Genomic DNA, 20,406 nt, shown 5'->3' on the forward strand with positions numbered 1-20,406 from the left:
GGAGTGTGGGAAGGAATTGTGTCCCCTAGTGTCATCTCTAGGATGGCACTCATTTTTCATTCCTTCTGCTCGTACTTGACAGACTTTATTGTATGTTAAGGAAATGAGGTGATTGGACCTAAGTACCAGAATTTAGATGCATTCAATATTACTTTGGAAGAACATCATTGCTTTATCACCAGACCACATCCACCAGCTATTTCGGTAAGAAATCTCCTGTAAATACTAACRGAGAAGCTGAATGCCAATGTGTTTGACCCTCTGAAAGAGGACCAGTTGTTTAATCAGTTTATTTGATTTCTTTCTATATCAAAAGAAAAGTTTAAGTCTGTAGTTGACAGAGTCCAGGCTTTTGATTGTAAAAACAGGTCAAGTACATAACAGAGCAGAGCCTAGAAAATGTGATGATACGAGAGAGTACAATTTCATGGCTTTTACCCAAGAAAGTTCTCTCTTCAATTATTTATATTTCTAAGTTCACCGTTGCAAAGTCTGTCTTCTGGGTGAAATAATATTCCTTCTAGAATTCCTATAGGGGAAAACAAGTATTCAGTAATGAAGCCCTTAAGAATCTTGCTTTTAATTTTTTTGCATGTTTGCGAAAGCATGCATTTAGATACAGCTGAAGCTTTCAGAAAATGTTACAAAATGCAGTAAAGCAACATGTCCTGCAGCTAGTAGGCTCAGTCAAAGCTCAAAAGGGCACTTTTCTGGAGTGCTGCAATCTATGTATGCTTCCAATAAAATGAAGATGTCCTAGTCAGTCAGGGAAACAACATGATTTAATTAATTACACTTCTATAACTATTTCCCCAGTTATATCAATCCATGTGATGTGATTGATTTATAATATATGATTTACATAAGGACTAGTTATTTCTAAAATTTGAAGCCTATGCAAGTTTTTCTGCTTTGATTAACATAGGGCCAATTATAAATTATATTAAAAGACAAAAAAAAAAAAAAAAAAAAAAAAAAAAAAAAAAAAAAAAAAAAAAAAAAAGCCAAAACCAAATAATACCCAGCCCTGTTTATCCACAAATCTTATTTAGAGCAAAACTGATGAAACTCCTGAGCTGAAGAGCAGCTCTCCTCAGGAAACGCAGGTTTTGAATGCTTCTGTATGGATGTCTTTTGAGCGTTCTAAAGAAAAGTATTGCTAAATGAGGGAGATTCTGGGTATAGGATTTTTTTTCTTTTTGCAAATAGAATGAGAAATGGGCTTTGAAAAAACATTTACTAGAATTTTCCAGGAGCAAGAAGTAGCAAGCAAATTATATATGGTTTAAAAGCAACTTTCTGTGATAATCTCCAGATTTCACATGTTCATAGCTTTCTGAAATACTCATTCTATGCTACATTTTTTATGTTTGTTCTTTTACTAGGACTTTTAATGTTAGAGTGAAATGTGATAATTTTTTGCCTGACAGATATGATAGATACTTGAGCTATTCTTGAGGAAAAAGGCCTGACTATATTCTCTGGGGGGGGGGGAAGGGTATAGGAGGAAGCAGAGAATTGAAACTTGGTGCCCTACTGAAGGCTAAATTCACAGAGGCACTTAACTGTTGTAACACAGCACTTAACTTTTAGTCTTCAGACYTCCAAAGTAGTTGAGTTATTTTCTAGCCCCCCTTTGCCATAGGAAGAGTTGAGCATATAAAGATACATCAGTACTGCTAAAAACCAGGGGGATTTGGAGCAAGCTTGAGAACTGAACCCACCAAATGCTCAAGTTACAGCTTAATTATTAATTCACCATCGGGATCCATTTTGGATCTCTTTTCCTGGCTTTCTCCACTGTAAAGCCTAGAGGTACACCACTACCAGGACTGCCTCTGGTAGGTGGAAAGAAGATGTCTATCCTGTTTTGGGCCCCTCATTTCTTTCTGTCACTAGCCCAAGCAGGTTTTGYACTAGAAAATGTAATCTTCTGTCTCACATCAAAACATGCAATGTTAAATTTAGTTTGTTGCTACTTCTGTTGTCTGCAATACTACCTCATATTATTTCAAACACTTTGAGCTGAAAAATAAAAATTACAGAAAAATAATACTTATATCTTTAAGCTGCTCAGGCACCAGGTGGGGCTCAAAGGAGATATAGGGGCAAACACTATGTAATATAGGACATGGCTGGCTTGGAACAAAAAGAGCTAGCCCTAAGCATAGTGAATGCAAGCCAGTACCTGCTACTTGACCTCAGAGACAGCAAATAATCCATGCTCGTATTAATGTCAACAACATAGCAACTTCTGGGAGGTTGCATATGCTACATGCAGCATGTTTTGTAGAGAGCTAACTGAGTTGGTCTCCATCAGAAGCTGAAGACAGTCCAGCTGCAGAAGGTTTTTACATCTACTTTCTGCTTGGAGTCACCGCTTGGCCTTTTATCTTAAAAACAGCATTACTTCTCTCAGAGCAGAAGCAGGGGACACTCCTTTCTTCTAAAATGCTGCTGATTATGACACTGTTTTGTACAGTAGGTATTAAACTATTCAGACAAGATATGAGAAGCTCAGGTTCAGTTCATTCTTCTTGAGCAGTAAGCGTTTATCCTGACTACTTGGAAGTGGGCTGTTCCTGGGAGTACTCTTGTTAAAGCTGTTCAAGATTCATGAGGCCAATGTAAATAAATATTTTGGTTTGCTGTTAGGGTTCTGTCCTAAAAAATGCAAGTTAATGTTTGAACTTCTGGCAGAGAAAGAGCTGATARCTGGTTCCCTCTCAGTTTAAACTTGGTGTAAAAGGAGGAGGAAATAACATTTACCCAAGGGACTTCATATATTTATGATATATGATTGACATAAACATAATATAATATTAGGGACTATCTTTTCTAGATCTTCTTCTAGCTATGCTTCTGAAAAATAGAARTTGCCAGGAAGCTTTTGTGCAAGACTTTTGAGCCTGAGAAAAAGTAGAATTCTAAGCACAAAGGAAACTTTACTGACAACTCTCAATGCCCCAAGATAGAAATATCTGTTTCTCRCTTTAAGTAGTTATTTTAAAGCAGTTTTGAACATTGCACCGTTAACCATAAGTATCTACATTTTGCTTACATCCTACTTCTGGTGCCTATTTCCTTTGGCAAGAATGGGCCTGCTCTGAGTTTGGAGGTATAAAGATTAAAAAGTTGGATAAGTGATTCAAAAAGTAATTCTGAACAGTGAAACTAATGAAGTCTGTCTTTCCCTAGATATGTCCTTTTATTTGGATTTTCTGATGTTTAATAAGGTGAAAATTCCAACTGGTGCTTTTTTAACTTCTGGGACATTCATAACATTTTTCTTGCACATGGATTCTTTGGTATCTGCGAAGAACTGACCTCATGCTTCAATCTTTTCCTCAATAAAAGCAGTAATAAAGTCTGTCTCTTTTTTTTCTCCYGCCTGTCTATTTCCAAAAAACCTGTAGGACCTTAATGTGCTGTGATCTGAACTCCTCAGTCAACTTTGATTGAAATTGGCCAACAGGTTCAAAAGCTATTAGGAAAGGACAGATAAATATACTCCCACATACAGCATCAGTGTTGTGTGAGTTCAGTGAATTTCCCTAGGAAGCCAAGTTAAAAATCACCTCTCAGTATATGCAGCAGCATCAGCTATAACTCTTAACAGCCATGTTCATGTAAAAACGTCAATCATAAAGAATACGTGCTGCATAGTATTCTAAAATCAGTGATCTAACGTCAAAAAGAGGAAAGGAAATCTGAAAGAAAAAGGAAAGAAGCATCATTTCAGTACAATCCTGATAATAAAAAGCATATCAGAAACTGTTATAATGTAAAGTCAGATGCATGCTTTCACCTTTTCTTTTAGCACAAATTACCATTAACACAGAAAAACTGTTTTATTCCTTTCAAATTCATATTAAAAGTGTTGCATTTATTCATGCACTAACAGAATGAATAAAAGGAATGCCATTACTTTACGCTCTTCTCTCCAGAAATTCTAAAATCACCAAGGAACCTGAAGCCTTTCTGTCATTGCTCTGTATTGTCACTGTGGCGTGGGAAACACGTGCTCTACTCTGCTATGACAAGAGAATATTGCGAGTAGTATCTAACATGTGCTTAGCACTTTTAATCTAAGATAGAGTTTCTGGCTTGATAAACGTGCATTATAATAGTACGTTATATTTTAAAAGTCTGAGATCAAGCATTAAATAGGGAAATGAGAGGTTGGGGAAAATAATATTTACCTAAGGAACTTCACATGCTTATCAAATGTGACCCATTCATGAAGTGTAARTTTAGATGTAGAAACTTGAGTGGATGTCCTCCAGAAGATTTTATTCTGCCTTTCAAAAGATGGGATAAAGAAGCCTCCCAAAAGAGAACGTATTTCTCTCCTTTGAATATAGGAGGCACATTGCTGAATAGATGCCTACTTTTTAATGACTGAAAAAGGAGATGAAGGATCRTATCACTAGAAATAACGGAAGATCCTACTAAAAAACCTTTCTCTAAACTCCGTGCTCTCTCTCCAGGAAATCCATACCCTTCTCATGCAAACYGTAGTATATACTGTTCCAAATTTATGTATACACACTATTTTCTTCTGTCAGATATGCCCAGTAGTAATGACTTTGACCAAAAGCCTCTTAAACTCATTGATTGTCTTGGCATTGACTCTGATGGCTATTCTAAGTTCACCATGCACAGCCACATTGTGTCATACCAATATGTAAATTGAAATGCATCAGGCTGTTGTACGTGAAGTGCATTTTGTCACTTGAGATATTGAAAGGCAAAATCACACAAAAAATCCTATCTGTTCTCTTTATAAAGTTGCATTAGGTCCTCTTTATAAAGTTGCATTAGAAAATAGAATGGTGTTTTTGACTGAAAACAGAATGATATCCCTTTGTCATGGTGCAGTTCTGAATAATTTTATAGAAATAATCAGGATTATCCTGGATTTACTGTGCTTTAATAAAGAGGATAATCTGATCCAGTGACTATGTGATTGGCAGGTATAATATGAGTAAGAAGAGCATGGCTCTCATCAGGATCCTCCACATTAGGATAAGTCAGCTACTGTCCAACTTATTTTTTGGATATGTTCCAAAAGACTTTGTGTGGGAGGGCTGTGGTAGAAAGCACTGCCATCAGTATGGGAGTGTTGATTTTTGCATTCCTGAAAATCACTGCTGGCTGTGCTAAATGAAGATAATTGGTAGGAATCGATTAGTCTCACAGGAGGGTGTATGGAGGGTTGAGCTCTTTTTGCGAATTGCCCCATCTGCATTTATTGCCTGAGAAGCATAACCTCATCTACCCCGACATTCACAGGGCAGGAGATTGATATACTCCTTTTTCTTTTTCTTTCCTCCCCCTTAAACTCTGCAGGTCAGTCCCACTCCAGGGTGCATCCGGGCGCTAATGAAGATGTTGTACTGCCCTTACTGCAGAGGACTTCCCACTGTGAAACCTTGCAACAACTATTGCCTCAATGTAATGAAGGGCTGCCTAGCAAATCAGGCTGATTTGGATACTGAGTGGAATCTGTTCATAGGTAAGAAGAGTTTAAATATTAGTGGAAGGAAATGCTGGTAATAGCAAATATCTGCAGTTTTGTGAGGTTAGAAGATTCTGTTGGTCAATATTTATCAAAAAACAACTGTAGATGATTCTCACGTCTTAGTTTACCATGCTGACTTGCAGTAAGAAATGASTATTCCATCTCAGAGCCATTCTTATGAAACACGTAATAGTAATGGTGTGATATTAAGGCTTCTGAGACAAATTATTATATGATATGTGGTAAGAAAGCTTTGGCTGAGGATATGATAACAAGCTTAACTTGGCAGAAATAGTGTGTATTAGAACTGAAAACTAGGCTCTTGTAAGATGAAAAGATAGTAACACTGTTTAACGTCTGGTCAACAAACTGCAACTACTGCTTTTCTTAATTTTGGTACTATCTAAGTACCAAAGTACTAAGCAAATGGCTCAAAAAGTTATATACATGACAAATTATTAATTCTCTGTTCTGGGTTAAATATATTAATGTTTTCTTTTCAGTACAGAAAGCATCAGACATGCAGTCAAAATGTTAGAATGGAGTATAGAAAATGYGTATTTAGGGAAAATTTTTATTCATATAATTCTTCACTAGAGTAAACTAATAAAAAAAGAGAAAGAAATCTCCTTAAACAGCCATTCTTATGTCCTGGAGCAAAATGACTCCCAGAATAGTAATATTTAACAATAAATAAGGGCCTCAGGTTGCTTTTGATCATATACAGTACAAGGGTAGGCTGTAGAATTAGACAAGCCTAATGATAATATAGAAAGAACAGAAGCAGTTACTTATATCAGTCATTAATGAGCATCATCACTATATAAAGCCCAAATTGGATTTTGGAAAATTGAAGCATCTGGAAAACAAGAGATAAAACTATCTGTATTATAACTGAAGGAAGGAAATTGTTGTTTCTACTTTTGGAAGGACAATATAGGGGCAATTTCATTTTGCTTACTTTCCAAATCCCACCAACCAATGTGACTTTGAAAGCTTGACTCTGACTCACTCATGCATTTTCACTTTACTCAGCACAGAAGTGGTACTAGATGGTAGAGAGAAGAAAATAGGATGAAAAATGAATCAGAGTAAGCAAAACAAAAAATAGTATTGAGTATTTTATAAAAATAGCACAAATAATAAATGGTAATGAATATGCCTTCTCAGTTCCTTTTACTGTTTAGAGCAGCTAGAGGAGAAGCAGTGCTATATGAGGAGATACCCATGAGATTACYGGTGTGAGAGTAGGGCTGGAGTGAGTTGGTCCATAAGAAAGCTAAGTAGGAGCAGAAGGGAATGCAATTTCTACCTGCTGAAGACTTTGTGTAAACCACTTCCCATTTGACATTATAGAGTAACCATGAGTGGAACTGTAAGCAATTCTGAACAAGAAAATAATGTAGGCTTTTAGAAATGCTTTTTAATTAAAATAAACAACACAGTTTTTATTAAGGTAAACGTCTATTCAAATGAAAAGCTGGAAGTTAAGATTTCAGGTCTTAGCAGATTTCCTTTCCTGGTGCTTTGAATTCAGTGAGAGTGCTGAGCAGAGAGTAGTTATGTGTCCACAAGTGTGCAAGTGCTTATAGATTCAGGCTTTCAGCACCTTTGATGAAAAGCCCTTGTCTTCGTCAGTCTTGCACATTTTGATTGTTCCTGCTCTCACAAGAGAAAAACGATATGAAAAGTTGCACATGATGTTAAAAAGATAGTACTAATTTATTATTAAATGCCAGGTAATACACTCTGTGCTTCCTTAAAGGAAAGCAGACTGCTGTGCAATTATCCCTTCAGGGAAGTAATAACAAGGCAATATGAAGTACAAATACATCAAGAAGTATTTTCTTTCTTCTACCTGTACACCTATCCCTGTGCAACTTGATAGGGAAGGAATAAAGATAGAGAGAGAGACTTTCCTGTGTTTGGAAAAGATATTCTGTTTTATCCCATTCTGTGAGACTTCTGACAGCTTTGCTGAAGATGAGGGTCCTTAGTCCTTCCTTTATGCAAGATTGAAATGCAGCGAGTTGTCTCTGTCTCTGTCAGCTGTCRGAGGCTTTCTAATAACACATGCAATTCCCTTAGTACTAAACACAACAAAACTTCTACTCACTGAATTAAAACGAATGGCAACATTTTACAGCGCCACTGAACTATGAAAGATTGGAAACTATGCATGAGCAGTTTTTATCCCTGTTCCAGTGTTAGGAACCATGCACTAGGAAAAGAAAATAATTTTGTGCACTAACGGTCTCTGTGTAGGCAGGAATCCCAAATGTTAGCACATATTCATACACAATAAGACAGTTTTGCTTAGCTTTTAATCTGTGTATTGCAAARTCTTTTTGGCAAAAATTCATACTGAGAGAAAATTCTCAGATGTGTTTGTCACTAAGAAAATACTGTGATTTGTATATTGGTATGTATATTCTGGTATTGTTCTGCAGCCACTTTAATTGTTCAGCAGTACCCAAAATCTACAAGTGGGGAGGAAAAGAGGAAAGTAAATGGGCTCTCTGACAACAGGATGCATTACATATTCCACCTAGTTTATAAATACAAAACTTGAGACTGAAATCACATTTATATAGTACTAATAAATCTTGCATCCACTTTAAAAGCTAGGGAGAGTGAGACAGCTTCCCCTAAACATCTGGTGCTTTCCAAGGTTTTATAGACTGTGAAAATTGGTAAGAGGTGAAACAGCTGCAGCAGCATGACACATGTTTTATTATATTTTTCCTATTTGTGTCACCTTAAGGTCTGTGTCCTTTTTGTGTAACATTTCATTACAGGCTTTTTGTATTTTGTTGCTTTTGTTATGGCACAATAAAAGCCAAATGTATCACATAATCCTCAAGTAGAATTCCTATGAATCTCAGAATTTTGCCCGAGAAAGTGTTTAGCAAGAAAAGAAAGACATAGATAGCCCTTACAAGTTATATGGTATAATAATAAACATAATACCTTTTTTAAAAAGCATTAATTAAACATTTCTTTCAGATATCTATATAATAGGTCCAAAAGAGGTATTCAGAAGTAAATAAGCCACACTAGCTTTGAAAATATCTATTCTGACAAAGCTTGCTCCTGATGTTTTGCCTTTAGTTCTAACTCATGGTCTCCTTTGCATCAGTCTTGGGAAAAATTAGAAATGAAAGATGAAAAGAATGAGCAGAAAAACTGTACTTCTGGAGAAAAGGATTACCTCAGAGTAATCCTCTGACTGATTCTGTGGGACAGGGAGAGGAGAATTTTCCCTACGTCCCATAGCCCAAAGGATATAGTCCAAATTACGCTTCTCTCTATGGAGTTACACCAATTAACAATGATGAAGGATCCCAGTGTTCATTCTGTCATTAAAACATAGAAGAGACAGAGAGGAAGCTGTTCCCGGTTGTACAGACTCAAAACCTAACTATCTTGGGGAATTATGTTCAATTTTAGCAGTGCTATTACTTTTCTTTCTTCAGCTACCTTGTGTTTCATGCTCTGTTTCTATCTTGTGAATCTTCTGATGCTAGCTTCCCCTAATATTGATCAGTTAATTCCCATCAACTGTTTTTTTTTTTTCTCAAGCAGGAATGACAGTCAAGGAATGTGCTCTCCTTAGAGGGCATGGTGCCTTCATTAAGCTTCAGAACTAAAACCTGCATAAATATGATTTATATACAACAGTGTGCATGTCGTTCCAGTCATTGTACTTGCTTATCCACAGGCTCATGAAGGCAAAGTGGCCACAACTTATTTCATGTCTGCAGAACGTTTTTCACAATTAGATGTGTATTTAATTATTTTGTTCTCTCTCTTTAGATAAAAATGTGGAGGGTACTAAATCTGAATATGTCAAGCAATAAGGTGGGCTAAATAAGATAGCACTTAAACAATATGAGAGGGTAAATCTAGAGGGTAGCTGTAGTCACAATAATGATTGTACATGGGCTTATTTTTTAGACATCTGAAGTAAATCATAAATGCTCTGATGCTATATTTAGTAATAAAATGCACACTAGTGTGGTGCCTCTACAAATCACAATTGCTTTGCTGCRACCCATGGAGGTTTGCCATTGAGCTACTGTGTATCCATATCCACCATCTTGCTTGATCTGGAAAGCAAGTGGCTTTCCTAGCAGTGTATCTCCCATCTGACTAGTTCTCTAGCATAACAAGATAAATCAGCATACATTTTCCTGAGACTTTATTCTTGACCAGCAAAGGTGGCATCCAGGCTCAGAGAGTCCAAGCCACCTCTTGCAGTGTCCTGCTATACGTCAGCTGCAGGAGAAAATCTTATCTGCAAAGTTTCAGCAAGTTTCTCCTGCCTGAACGTCATTTCACTTGCAGTCAGTGCAGCAGCCCTGAACTACTAAAACTTTCTTGTTACTGTGTTTTAAGAATCTCTCTTGTTTCTTCACATCAGCATGACTCAGGCACTTACCTTAGGAAACCTCTTGAAACAGAGCTTATGCAATCTCAGTTATAGCAACTCAATCACTTTAAGTAAAAGTCCCCATCAAAACCTTGACTACTTACTCCTAATGAAAGCTTTAGAGTGATGAAAATGTGCAATCAGTTTGATTTACTGCTTATAAAAGCCTTCAGGACTATGTAATTTTTCTGTTACATGTGTGAGCACAAGGATAAATATTTTCCTTTTTAAGCTTCAAGAAACCACCCAAATCTGTTTGGTTACTTCTTTATTGGTTTACTAACAGAATAACTGCTTTTCAAGTCCCATTTTTTTTGTTCATTAAAAAAAATCATTCTATAATTGTAATAGAATAAAAAAATTGGAAAGTATTACAATGGGTACTGCTACTGTAAATAAGCAGAGCTCTAGCTGTATAAACAGCTGCATACTGGTTCATAAATGTACAAAGCCTCAGAAGTGTACCAAGGCAGATAAAAAAAACCTATTCAAAAGTTTAGGTTGTTTTCCCCTTCTTTCCCTGCAGCATATGGTATCTATTGCTTTGCACTATACCCCTTTGCACTGTAGAGACTAGAGGTTGTCCATCTCTTGTAGCTATCAGTAGACAAAAGTCTTTCTCCTGCTTCATCATGCTAAGGGTGAAAACAACCCTTAACTCTTAACCCTTTAATAACCTTGGTTGCACTTGAATTTCTTGCCTCACTAACCTTCCTCCTTAAATCATTATRCAAAAGTATGCTGTGATACTATGTCAGCTTCTGTCAAGGACTCCAGGAGAAAAAGTGATATTATCCACTCCACAGACAGGTGTTGAAGAAGGTTCCTGCCATCCTGGAGTGCCATTACTCGAAGCTCAGATTTTCCAGCAGAAATTGCTGCATTTTGATTTGATGGGCATAGAAAGGTACTTGAGTATGAACACTAAAATTTCATAACATGCATCTTGTTCATATGAAAACTGATAGCTTTCATGGATAAGRCAGCCTGAAAATCAAAACCTATAAAGCCTTATTTTCATTTATGGTTGACTTGGCAAATGTTTAATTGTTCAGACTAAAATTATCCTTATTTGCATTTATTCCGAAATGAAATGCATCGTGGCACCTCTAGTGAAACCACCATTGCCATCCATCAGAATGAGAATAGGGAAAATATTGAGCTAATGCTAATCATCTTTTCTATGCATTTTTTAGAGAAACCTTAGTGTCTCCAGAGTTTGGAAAAATAATATTTTCTTTAAGTCTCTTGTCTGTATAGACTATAAAAGCTATTATTATACAYAAATCAGTATTCCCTTAGTCAAAGTGGCAGAGTTTGGTGGATGGCTCTAAGGGTTCTGGAGCCCAATCCTAATTATAAATGAAACAATTGAATATGTATTTTAGAATTWTTTTTTCCAGCTTTACCTCATGTTTTCCAAAAGCCAGGGAGAATAAGTAGAATAACCTGTTGTGTGTTACCATGGCAAATTTAGTTGCTCAGAAGTTAAGAACCACCACATTTAAAGTTACTGACATAAATCTAATGTTCCTTACAGAAAAAAAAAAAAAAAGAAATGTAGTATACTTCAGACCCACTAGTTCCACAATGTATAAGCAGCCTATCCTCAGGAATTTAGATTYTGATTAAAAAGCAAAACTTAACATCATAAAATATTTATGATAGTTCAGGATATCCATAGAAAATGTGTAGTTACACAAGTAAACAGTGAATGCAACTTGATGATGCCCAAATAAAGATTGTAGCATTACCATATTTAAGTTCTCTAACAAGCAGTAAGTTCTATGATCCTATATTTTCCTCTTACTTTCCAGAACTACTGGAATCACTACTTACATCTTGAATATGACACCAAGATCTGGATAGCTACTGGTTAGTCAGAGTATGTAGGAGTACCCCTGAAACAGAGAGAACGTCACCATTCAGAGAGCAAAATAAAGATGTGTAGAAGAGAGAACCATGTTTGTGTTTTTCCCTACTGTTTTTTCTCCTCACAACCYGGGCACGTTTGCACAGTTAATTCTTCAGATGGTGATTAGTTCTATCTGAGGGAAGCTATCCAAAGGTGTGTGACTGCCAGCAGCATGCAAACACCAGTACTTGCCTGCTCCTTAAACTTTGCTTACTTAGCCCTCTRTATCTCCAAGCCTCCTCCAGGGCAATATAGTTTCTTGCAAGCAGCTTGGAGTCCAAGGCCCTGTATATTTGCTTTAGGATGTGTCACTGAAGAAGGAGGTTCATACCTCTGAGACTGTGTGCTGATATTGTTGGCAGCTTTTTCCTCAGAGGATGCCTACCTAGAAAGATGCTGATGGGACCACTCAGGGTGATCCTGAAAAACTGCAAATTTCAAAGAGTGGCTGTGGATTTGTAAAGATGCAGATGTTTAGTTGAATGATAGCAGCAAGCTTTTCATGGGCTCCTGAAYTTTGGAATGGCTTAAGGAAAGGAATTATGCCAATTATTTATGCTGTCTTTGTTAAGGACAGAACGATGTTAGTATGTGTGAAACAAGTCAGTCATCATCAGGTAATGTGACTGTTGCAAATACAGGGTCAAATTTGTCTGTTCCAGTCTGTACTGTTCCTACACAATATTCCTGAATCATGTGATTTCTGCATTGGTGGARAAAAGAATCCCAAAGCTGGAAGTGGGACACATTTGGTGTTTTCACCAAGCCTAGCACAACAGAGTCCTAACTTGACTGCAGCATTTAGGTGCTGTAGCACTGGTGTGTAGCAATAGCATCATTTGAAAATAACAGTGCAGATCAGAAATGTAGATATAGATACAGAGGTATAGATATAAAAATGTCTACATATATTTATTTTATAATTAAACCATCAAACACAAATTATTAYTTTTTAGTCCCATTTCCTTTCCACATCTTTCAGTTTCTTCATTTTGTTTTGCACCAAAGTGAAATGATTGGTYAGTACACATTAGCTCAGTTTGGAGGTTACACAGAGTAGCCGATTTCTCTKTGTTTGTATTCAGAGGAAGTGCTGGGGAAGCTGTTTTGACACTGCCCTTCAAAATGCAATGAGTGAACACAGTCGTGTTACATGAGCCATCTTTAGAAACAAGAGAATAGGTTCATCRTTTATTACTCAAATACTGCTTGATTCAAGCATTATTATGCTGTACTTTTCCCTGTCCATAACTAGGCTCTTCCGGGAATTCGTGCTTCCAAGAGTGCAACAAACAGTAATGGTCATTTTGTTCTAGGCTACTATGTATATTAAACCTCAAAAGTGTTTCCTCTTCAGTGAAGAAATTGATCTCTTAGTGATGCTTGTATAAAGCTACATCTCTTCCTGCTAGGGCATCCCTCAGGCACCTCCTGATCTCCCATTTCACAGGTCAGGGACCGGCTAGAAAATACTGTGGGTCTTACCTGGTCTGGTTTCCCTTCTAGTTTCCAGGGTTTGGGGCATCTGGTCTCTCTGACATATGAAATGATGTGAATGATGCAAACACCTGGACTCCAGCACCTGGCAGAGCTGCTTTGTTCATCATTAACATATGACTGAGCTACCTGGAAGAACTGCTTCARTGCAGTTGCTTTTTCAAGTATTACAAAGTCAACTGATGAACATGTGGCTCCCTGCTCTTTTCTGCAGTGGTAAAATATTGGGAGAGGGAGAAGGGGAAGAAAGAAGAACATTTAAAAAGATTTCTCAAATACAGAATGCCTTAAGTTGAAAAAAAAATGCAGTATTAGATTCCTATAAGGCAATATTGTCAAATAATATATAAGATCCTAATATATTATAAATTTGTTCTATTACTCTGAATGAATGACTTGCAGGGTGAAATCAAGACTCATGGTCCTGACTATAAACTGTTTGAAGTGTAATTTAGGGTTGAATTAAAATGCCAAATTGAGGAATTGTCTACTGTTTCTAGCTGCTGTTAGCCAGATTAAAATGCCATATCCAAACTGCAGCTGATACCCATCTCATATATAAACATATCCGGTTAAATAACCAGTTTGTAAACCTCACTCCTTCCCTTCTTGTAGCCTGTGTTTTGTGTAACTAGTTTTTATTGCTGTTTGACAAGTAAAGAATTTAGAGAGAACTTTGGTTTCAAGTATCCTTCCAGGGAATGGAACTCATTCCTTCTGTATTGCTGCCATTTCTTGAAGGATGGTGCTTTAGGTYGTATTTTTCTTTAACAGAAATGCATAAAAATAGGTCAAATTGAGAAAAGCTAAGTTATCCACTAGAGTAAAATGTGCATTTTTTGAAACAACATAAAGAGATTTATTTCAAATCTTATAAGCGGGAGAGGGTAAATATTCTTTGAATTAGTTTGAACTTGCCACTTTGGTTGTATTTATTGAGAAAATGCTGTATTACCCTGGGAAGCTTGAAAATTTTATTTTCTCTATAAATATATCTTCATTTACATGAACATTTGGCTGACTCTATACTGATAAACTTTGTATGATCTGAATTTTATATTTTTCAAATATTCCTGTTTTTAAGGGAAAACATACTGATGCAATAGTCTGACTTTTGCTCACAGCAATACTGAATATTGCAATATTTGTCTTTGTATCCATTTCTCTGCATTTTATTTCTGCTTGGGTTCAGCTGAATTTGAGACTGCATAGATGGGAAAAGTCTTTTTTGAACTGTACTATTTTTTGCTTCTAAAATGTTTTGTCTTAGAATCTACGTATATAGTAGAAATTATTTTCAGTCTATTTTAAAATTTTGAATAAATCTGAATCAATTTTTCTGATCTTAAAAAAGAATTGAAACTATGTGATAGCATTTCAGATGATTGATTTGTTCTGACAGATTGATTCATTGATTATTTCACATGCTTTAACCTTAATATTAAAAACAAATGTTAAATTCTATTCTCCAGTAAGTGTAACAGACAGATGCATGTTACTCTGAACAAGTTTTTTCCATAGTAAGAAACCTGTCTACCTTACCACTGTCAGGTATATTTGAAAAGAATTTATTGGGGGTTTTTATACCATATCAATATAAGGTGATAGGTACAAATCCATGACCTCAATGAAGTAAAAACAAAACTTCTTCTTTTACTCTTAAAATACAAATAACTGTAGGGAAAACCAGCAGCTTGAAAAATACAGAACAAAATTTTGATTCCACTGGATCTTTGTTACTGATTTCGAATGAGAATAATTTTTTTTCAACCAGTCTATGCAGTTCACTGTAATGGTGTGAAGTGAGGTGAAATTCAGTCTTCACTTTCAGTGTGAAGGTTACAAGAGCATCCTGCACTAAGCTCAGCTGTTGGATGAGATGAAAACCATCTCCAAGCCAAATGATGRGCCGTAGTAAATGGACACGGCCAAAAAAGGCAAGAAGTTATCCTGAGCATGAGCTGATGAAACACAGAGCACTCACAAGTATTTATCTTGAATTTCATAGATGGAATGATACAGAAAATCTTCCAGTAGATTTCATGCTTCTAATAAAACATATAGGATCAGATCATAGCCACTGGCATCTAGTTATACTTCAGCATCCTTATTTTAATACATTGGTTAAAGGAAGCTGATAAACAGGATATAGCCTGTCTGTACTATAAGAAAGAGTAACAGTTCTGGTATATATACATACACAGTTCATGATTTATGTTTCATTTACACACCAAAGGAAGAGATTTATGTATTTCTTATAACAAACTAAAAATGAATCCATGATTATTTTGCTAGCTGAAGCTTTGCTGATMTCTGCAATGCTGGAAATATATCTTAAATCAGGTTGTCTTTTTTGTACTGCACATGCTCTTTGGTTAACTTTTTATAGCAATTAGAAAATGAAATGGTTGTGTTCCCTTGCTATCTTGCCCTGAGAGAGTTTCTGTCATGAAAACCTCTCTGTGGAAGGGGGAGGCATAAGAGATGGCTGCTCCAAGCTATGCTGATGGCTAAAAACATATTTTACTAATATGGAGATCCTCTATTACAGATATTAATAACTGATGTTGTCCTTTTAGCAGGTTGACTACACTTCGATAAATCACTTAAATGCTACTATTGAGTCATTTCATAATACTTGGGTTGACTGTCTTCCCTATATATGATTAATACATTCTTACAGCATCTTTCAACCTTTTATTGATATAAGTGCACATTATATTGAGTTTGTGGAAGTGTGTTTGCCAGGAAAAACAATAAAACCTAGTTGTCTGACTGATGTGTTTTGGAATGTGTATACAGATTTACTAAATTTAAAAAATCACAGGGATACACAACTATGATAMTAATATCTGCTCTCACCTCTTTAGAAGCCTCTTTGGCATTTCAGTTGTGATCAAATCTTTTTTATAGGAGTTTAACAGTGGCTTGATACATTAATGGGATTGAGATTGGGAGAGAAAGTACGGCAGAACTTTAGCTGGTGCAAATCATATAGCAATAGAAATGTGTCAATGAACTATACTTGAAGATCTGACTCTACTGATATTTAATGTATTGCTGAAAAAAAATCTAGAGTGAATTCATTTGGTCAAGTCATTTGTTTACTGACAGATAAAGAAAGTCAATATTTATTTTTTTGGTTGTGACAGCACCTTCCACTTCTCAGTCTTCCTCCCACTTCTATTCAGTTCAGGAAAAAAAATATCCATTAGTAGTGTAAGTGTAGTGTTGTAGGATTTCAAGTCTGATTCACCTTTATTTGAAATCTAGTAATATTAAAACAAGTAATAAGCCAGAATATGGTTTGCATGCAGATACTTCTGTTTCTACTTGCCTTGTTGCTGTTGTTCAGGGTAAACTGGCTACTAGACCTCTAGTTAGTTCCTTTTTACAGGAAAAGAAAGCATCAGGTAAATATAACTTGCACTCTTTGACAAATAAGTAATCCGAGAGCAGAACAACAGGTTACAAATAGCTTTTACTGAAGTACATGACAATGAATTTTAATTTTCATCTTGTTCTCATCTCAGGCTCATCTAATTTGGAACCTTTATAGGCACATGTTGTATAAAGCCTTGTGACTACAGTGTAGTAYGAATGGCAAGAATGCAACCCTTTCCACTAATGCTGGTATACATAGTTTCATTGTTTTTTTTTTTCTTTTTTAGTTGTACTCACCTGTAGAATTTTCAGTAATCCTTATAAATATGTAAAGCATGTTGCACAATGAGTCTTATACCATAGCTTAATCAATGCCATAGGAAATGCATTTCTACTTGCCACAATTCTCCACTTATTTTTCTAAAAGCATTCTATTTTATTGTAATTTTCACCTGTGTGGCTTTCTAAAATAAGTAATTAATGTGAAGAACATGACATTTGTTAGAGATGAAAATAAACAGCATTTATGTAGAAGRATAACACCTCTCTTTTTATTCTAAACTTGATCACAAAATCCATGTGTCATCCCAAGTCCTATGTGTTTTAAATGCTTGTGTATAAAACTACATGTAGTTTAAGAGATCATAATTCTAGGAATGCCATATGAAATAAATAGCTCTTCCTTAAATCAATTTTCATGTATTTCATCTAATGTTTTAGCACTCCAGCTCAGTTTATTTTCAGCTATAACCCTATGGTTATCTTCTATTGAAAAAGATGCATCTTCACATTTTCTGCATATATGTGCTAAGCTGTTGTAAGAGAGGTAAAAGACAGATGTACCTCTTATGTAGTGGGTTTCAGGAGTTTAGGTTTTGGGGGTTTTGGTTTTTTTGAGAAGAGGAGGATAGTTTATCCAAAAGTTCTTTCACTGCAGTTTGGAGTAGAGCTTACAGCAGGCTGCAAGTCATTCAGGAAGTGAAGTATTATTTCAAATGTTGAAGATTTCTAAGATAAACATGAAAAAAATAATAGCTTTTCATTTGCTCCTAGTCCAAATAGCTTTTGAATGCTTCTAGAAACACACTCTTTAAAATAACAAGTAGAATTGGTATTGAATTAGTAGTTACTGTACCCCCGGTGCACCACTACAGAGACCAGCAAGGTTTGGGGTTGCTGCAGCCTGGGAGCACACCTTCTAAGGACCCCATAATTGACAAATTGACAAGTCTAGACAGAAGAGATGACCCACAGGGACATCTCGGTGCTGAGGAGACATTCCCCACAAAACGACCTGCTAATGRGTGCATTGCTGAGCAGTGTTTGGACTGAGCAGGAGGTCACCTGCTGATGTGCACACTGGTGTTGACTGGAGCCATGCCGCCTTGGTATGGCTGGCATTGTTCTGGCTGTGTATAAAAGGGAGTAAGCCACACACTCTTGTGTGGGCTGGGACTCATGGTCGRCTGGTCTGTAGACTCAAGGATCTACCCATCCACGGGGATGACCTCGGCAGCAGTGTGGTGAAGAGAAACTGTGAGGAGAAACTGGGGAAAATCAGACCAGAAGGGTGGCCTGTAAGGGGTGAGAGTGGTCACTGTACCAGGCACCCGTTGTTTGAGATCCCAGGAAAAACTGTATCAGAGAGGTGACCCATAGAAGGCGAGAGTAGTCATTATACCATGTGCCTATGATTGAACTGTAGAACTCTGATATATATATATATATATATGTATATTTTCGGTTCTCTTGTATTTTTAGCTTTCCTATACTTTTAGTTCTGCTATAACCTCTTAGCTCTAATAAATTCTCACACTTGACAAATGATGATATCTCGATTTCAGTGCAACTAATCTCAGAACTGGAAAGAATTTCAGATGCCCCCCTAATGGCACATCACGGTACTCTATGATATTCATAACTTTTTACTGAAATTCTATTGAAATTAATAGAATTAATAGCTATTATATTATCATAAAACTCTGTATGGAAGAGTTAGGATTCATTAGTTATGAAATCTCCTTATTTTCAATGGAAATCAAGTACCTATTGAATTGTCTTCATTTCAGTCTGAATTCCATAACTATTAATTTGTAAAGAGTTTCARATGTCTATCAGATTCCTTTCACTTAAACAGATACAGAGAAGCTAGCAAATCCCTTTTGTTTGACTTGTTTTTGTTTAGTAGATTTTTTTTAGAAAAAAAAGGATATAAAACAAGCTCATCAAGTCCAAACTATTGTAGTTGACCTCTTTAGAGACAGAACTTGAGAAGTTAGATAACATATGTGAAAGGTAAGAGAAAAGGCTGCAGTTGCTCTATTCAATGTTATAAACGATGAAGTTTATTTATTGTTCTTAGTTATTGACTGAAAGCACTGAAAAGGTGAGAGAGTTTGAAAGAGTATGTTAGGAGGCTTTTTAAGAAGGAAAATTTAAGATAATTTAAATTTAATATTTAAAATATTCTTATATGGAAAAGTCATATTTAAGCAGAAGCATTAAACTGCTGTTTGAAGAATGGCAAGTGTAGGATTTTTTATTTTGGAGGATGGAGGAAATGTTTTCATAGACTTTAGAGAAGTGCCAAAARTATGATTGGGCACCATCCCAATCARAACAATTTTTTATGATACTACTATTTGATAAAGATAGTGATTGAATACTCTACAAATGTATGTGTCACCTTTTGGTGAATTAAATAAGCAAAGAGATAATACCCAGGCCTTTGAGAATCACAGTATTTTCTCTACTTGATCATAGGTCAGCAGAATATCAGATGTCTTCCTGCTTTCCTAACATATAAACTGCAAAATTTTCASTGTTCATGGAGTTAATGTGAATGATCACTGACCCAGATGAAGCACCTGCATAAGCAATTAAGCAATTCTGAATGTAAATAGGTCCTTGGCAAATGCAAACTTAACTCTTACTTGATTCCACTTTCCCTTGTGGGCATTGCTGACATTTCTGGGCACTTATCTTATCAGTACTTGTGTTAAATTAAGACACAGTATTTCCTAACAATTGCAGTAAATTGTGGGGTGAATTGCTATTGTTTGGAGCACGCAGGAGCATTGTGATGACCTACAGATGCTTTCCCAGTATTCAATAATTAAGTTTAAACCTCATCTTTAAATGGAGGATTATCTGCTTAGTGAAGCAGCACCTTTTGTTACCAGTGCATGTCTATTCCCAGAATAGCATGCTAGAGTATGGGGAGTTTGTATATATTGGAAATTCCAGTCACACTGAAAAAGCACTATTGCTAAAATCAGCAGCAAAACATGGATATTGATAAGCTGTTTCCCAACATCTTTATACTGCAGTAAAGGTACAACCTGAGCTTTATTTGGTTTAGGCACTAATATCTGGTTTATGTACTAGTTACAATATAATAATGTCAGCACAGACTTGAGCCTCGGCTTACTGTCTAAGTATTTCCCTGGGCTCCCAAGTGACTCGTATACTAAGTTTGGGGCTAGTCCAGACACGTCTATAGGTACCTGTGCTGACTCCTGTGAAGCTATGTTGCGTATTTTTCAAGTAAGATGCTATCTTCCCTCATGCAATAGTGTAGCTGTGTCCAGAGAGTGAAGGAATGGGGAAATTGCCCTGTTTTTCCTTTCCTTTTTTAAGGAAAGAAATACATGA

The 20,406-nt window shown here is 36.2% G+C and overlaps 1 protein-coding gene across 1 annotated transcript in view; it reads left to right on the forward strand.

Moving 5' to 3' along the window:
* GPC6 (glypican 6) overlaps window positions 1-20,406 on the forward strand; it is a 751,365-nt gene that overhangs the window by 548,096 nt on the left and 182,863 nt on the right. The window contains exon 4 of the mRNA XM_085305955.1: window positions 5,353-5,518. Within this exon, the coding sequence (XP_085162081.1) occupies window positions 5,353-5,518 (166 nt within the window). The remainder of the gene's footprint in view (window positions 1-5,352; window positions 5,519-20,406) is intronic.

Source organism: Rhea americana, unplaced genomic scaffold, assembly GCF_003343005.1.
Source record: "Rhea americana isolate MKP2758 unplaced genomic scaffold, rheAme1 scaffold_23, whole genome shotgun sequence".
Lineage (NCBI taxonomy): Eukaryota > Metazoa > Chordata > Aves > Rheiformes > Rheidae > Rhea > Rhea americana.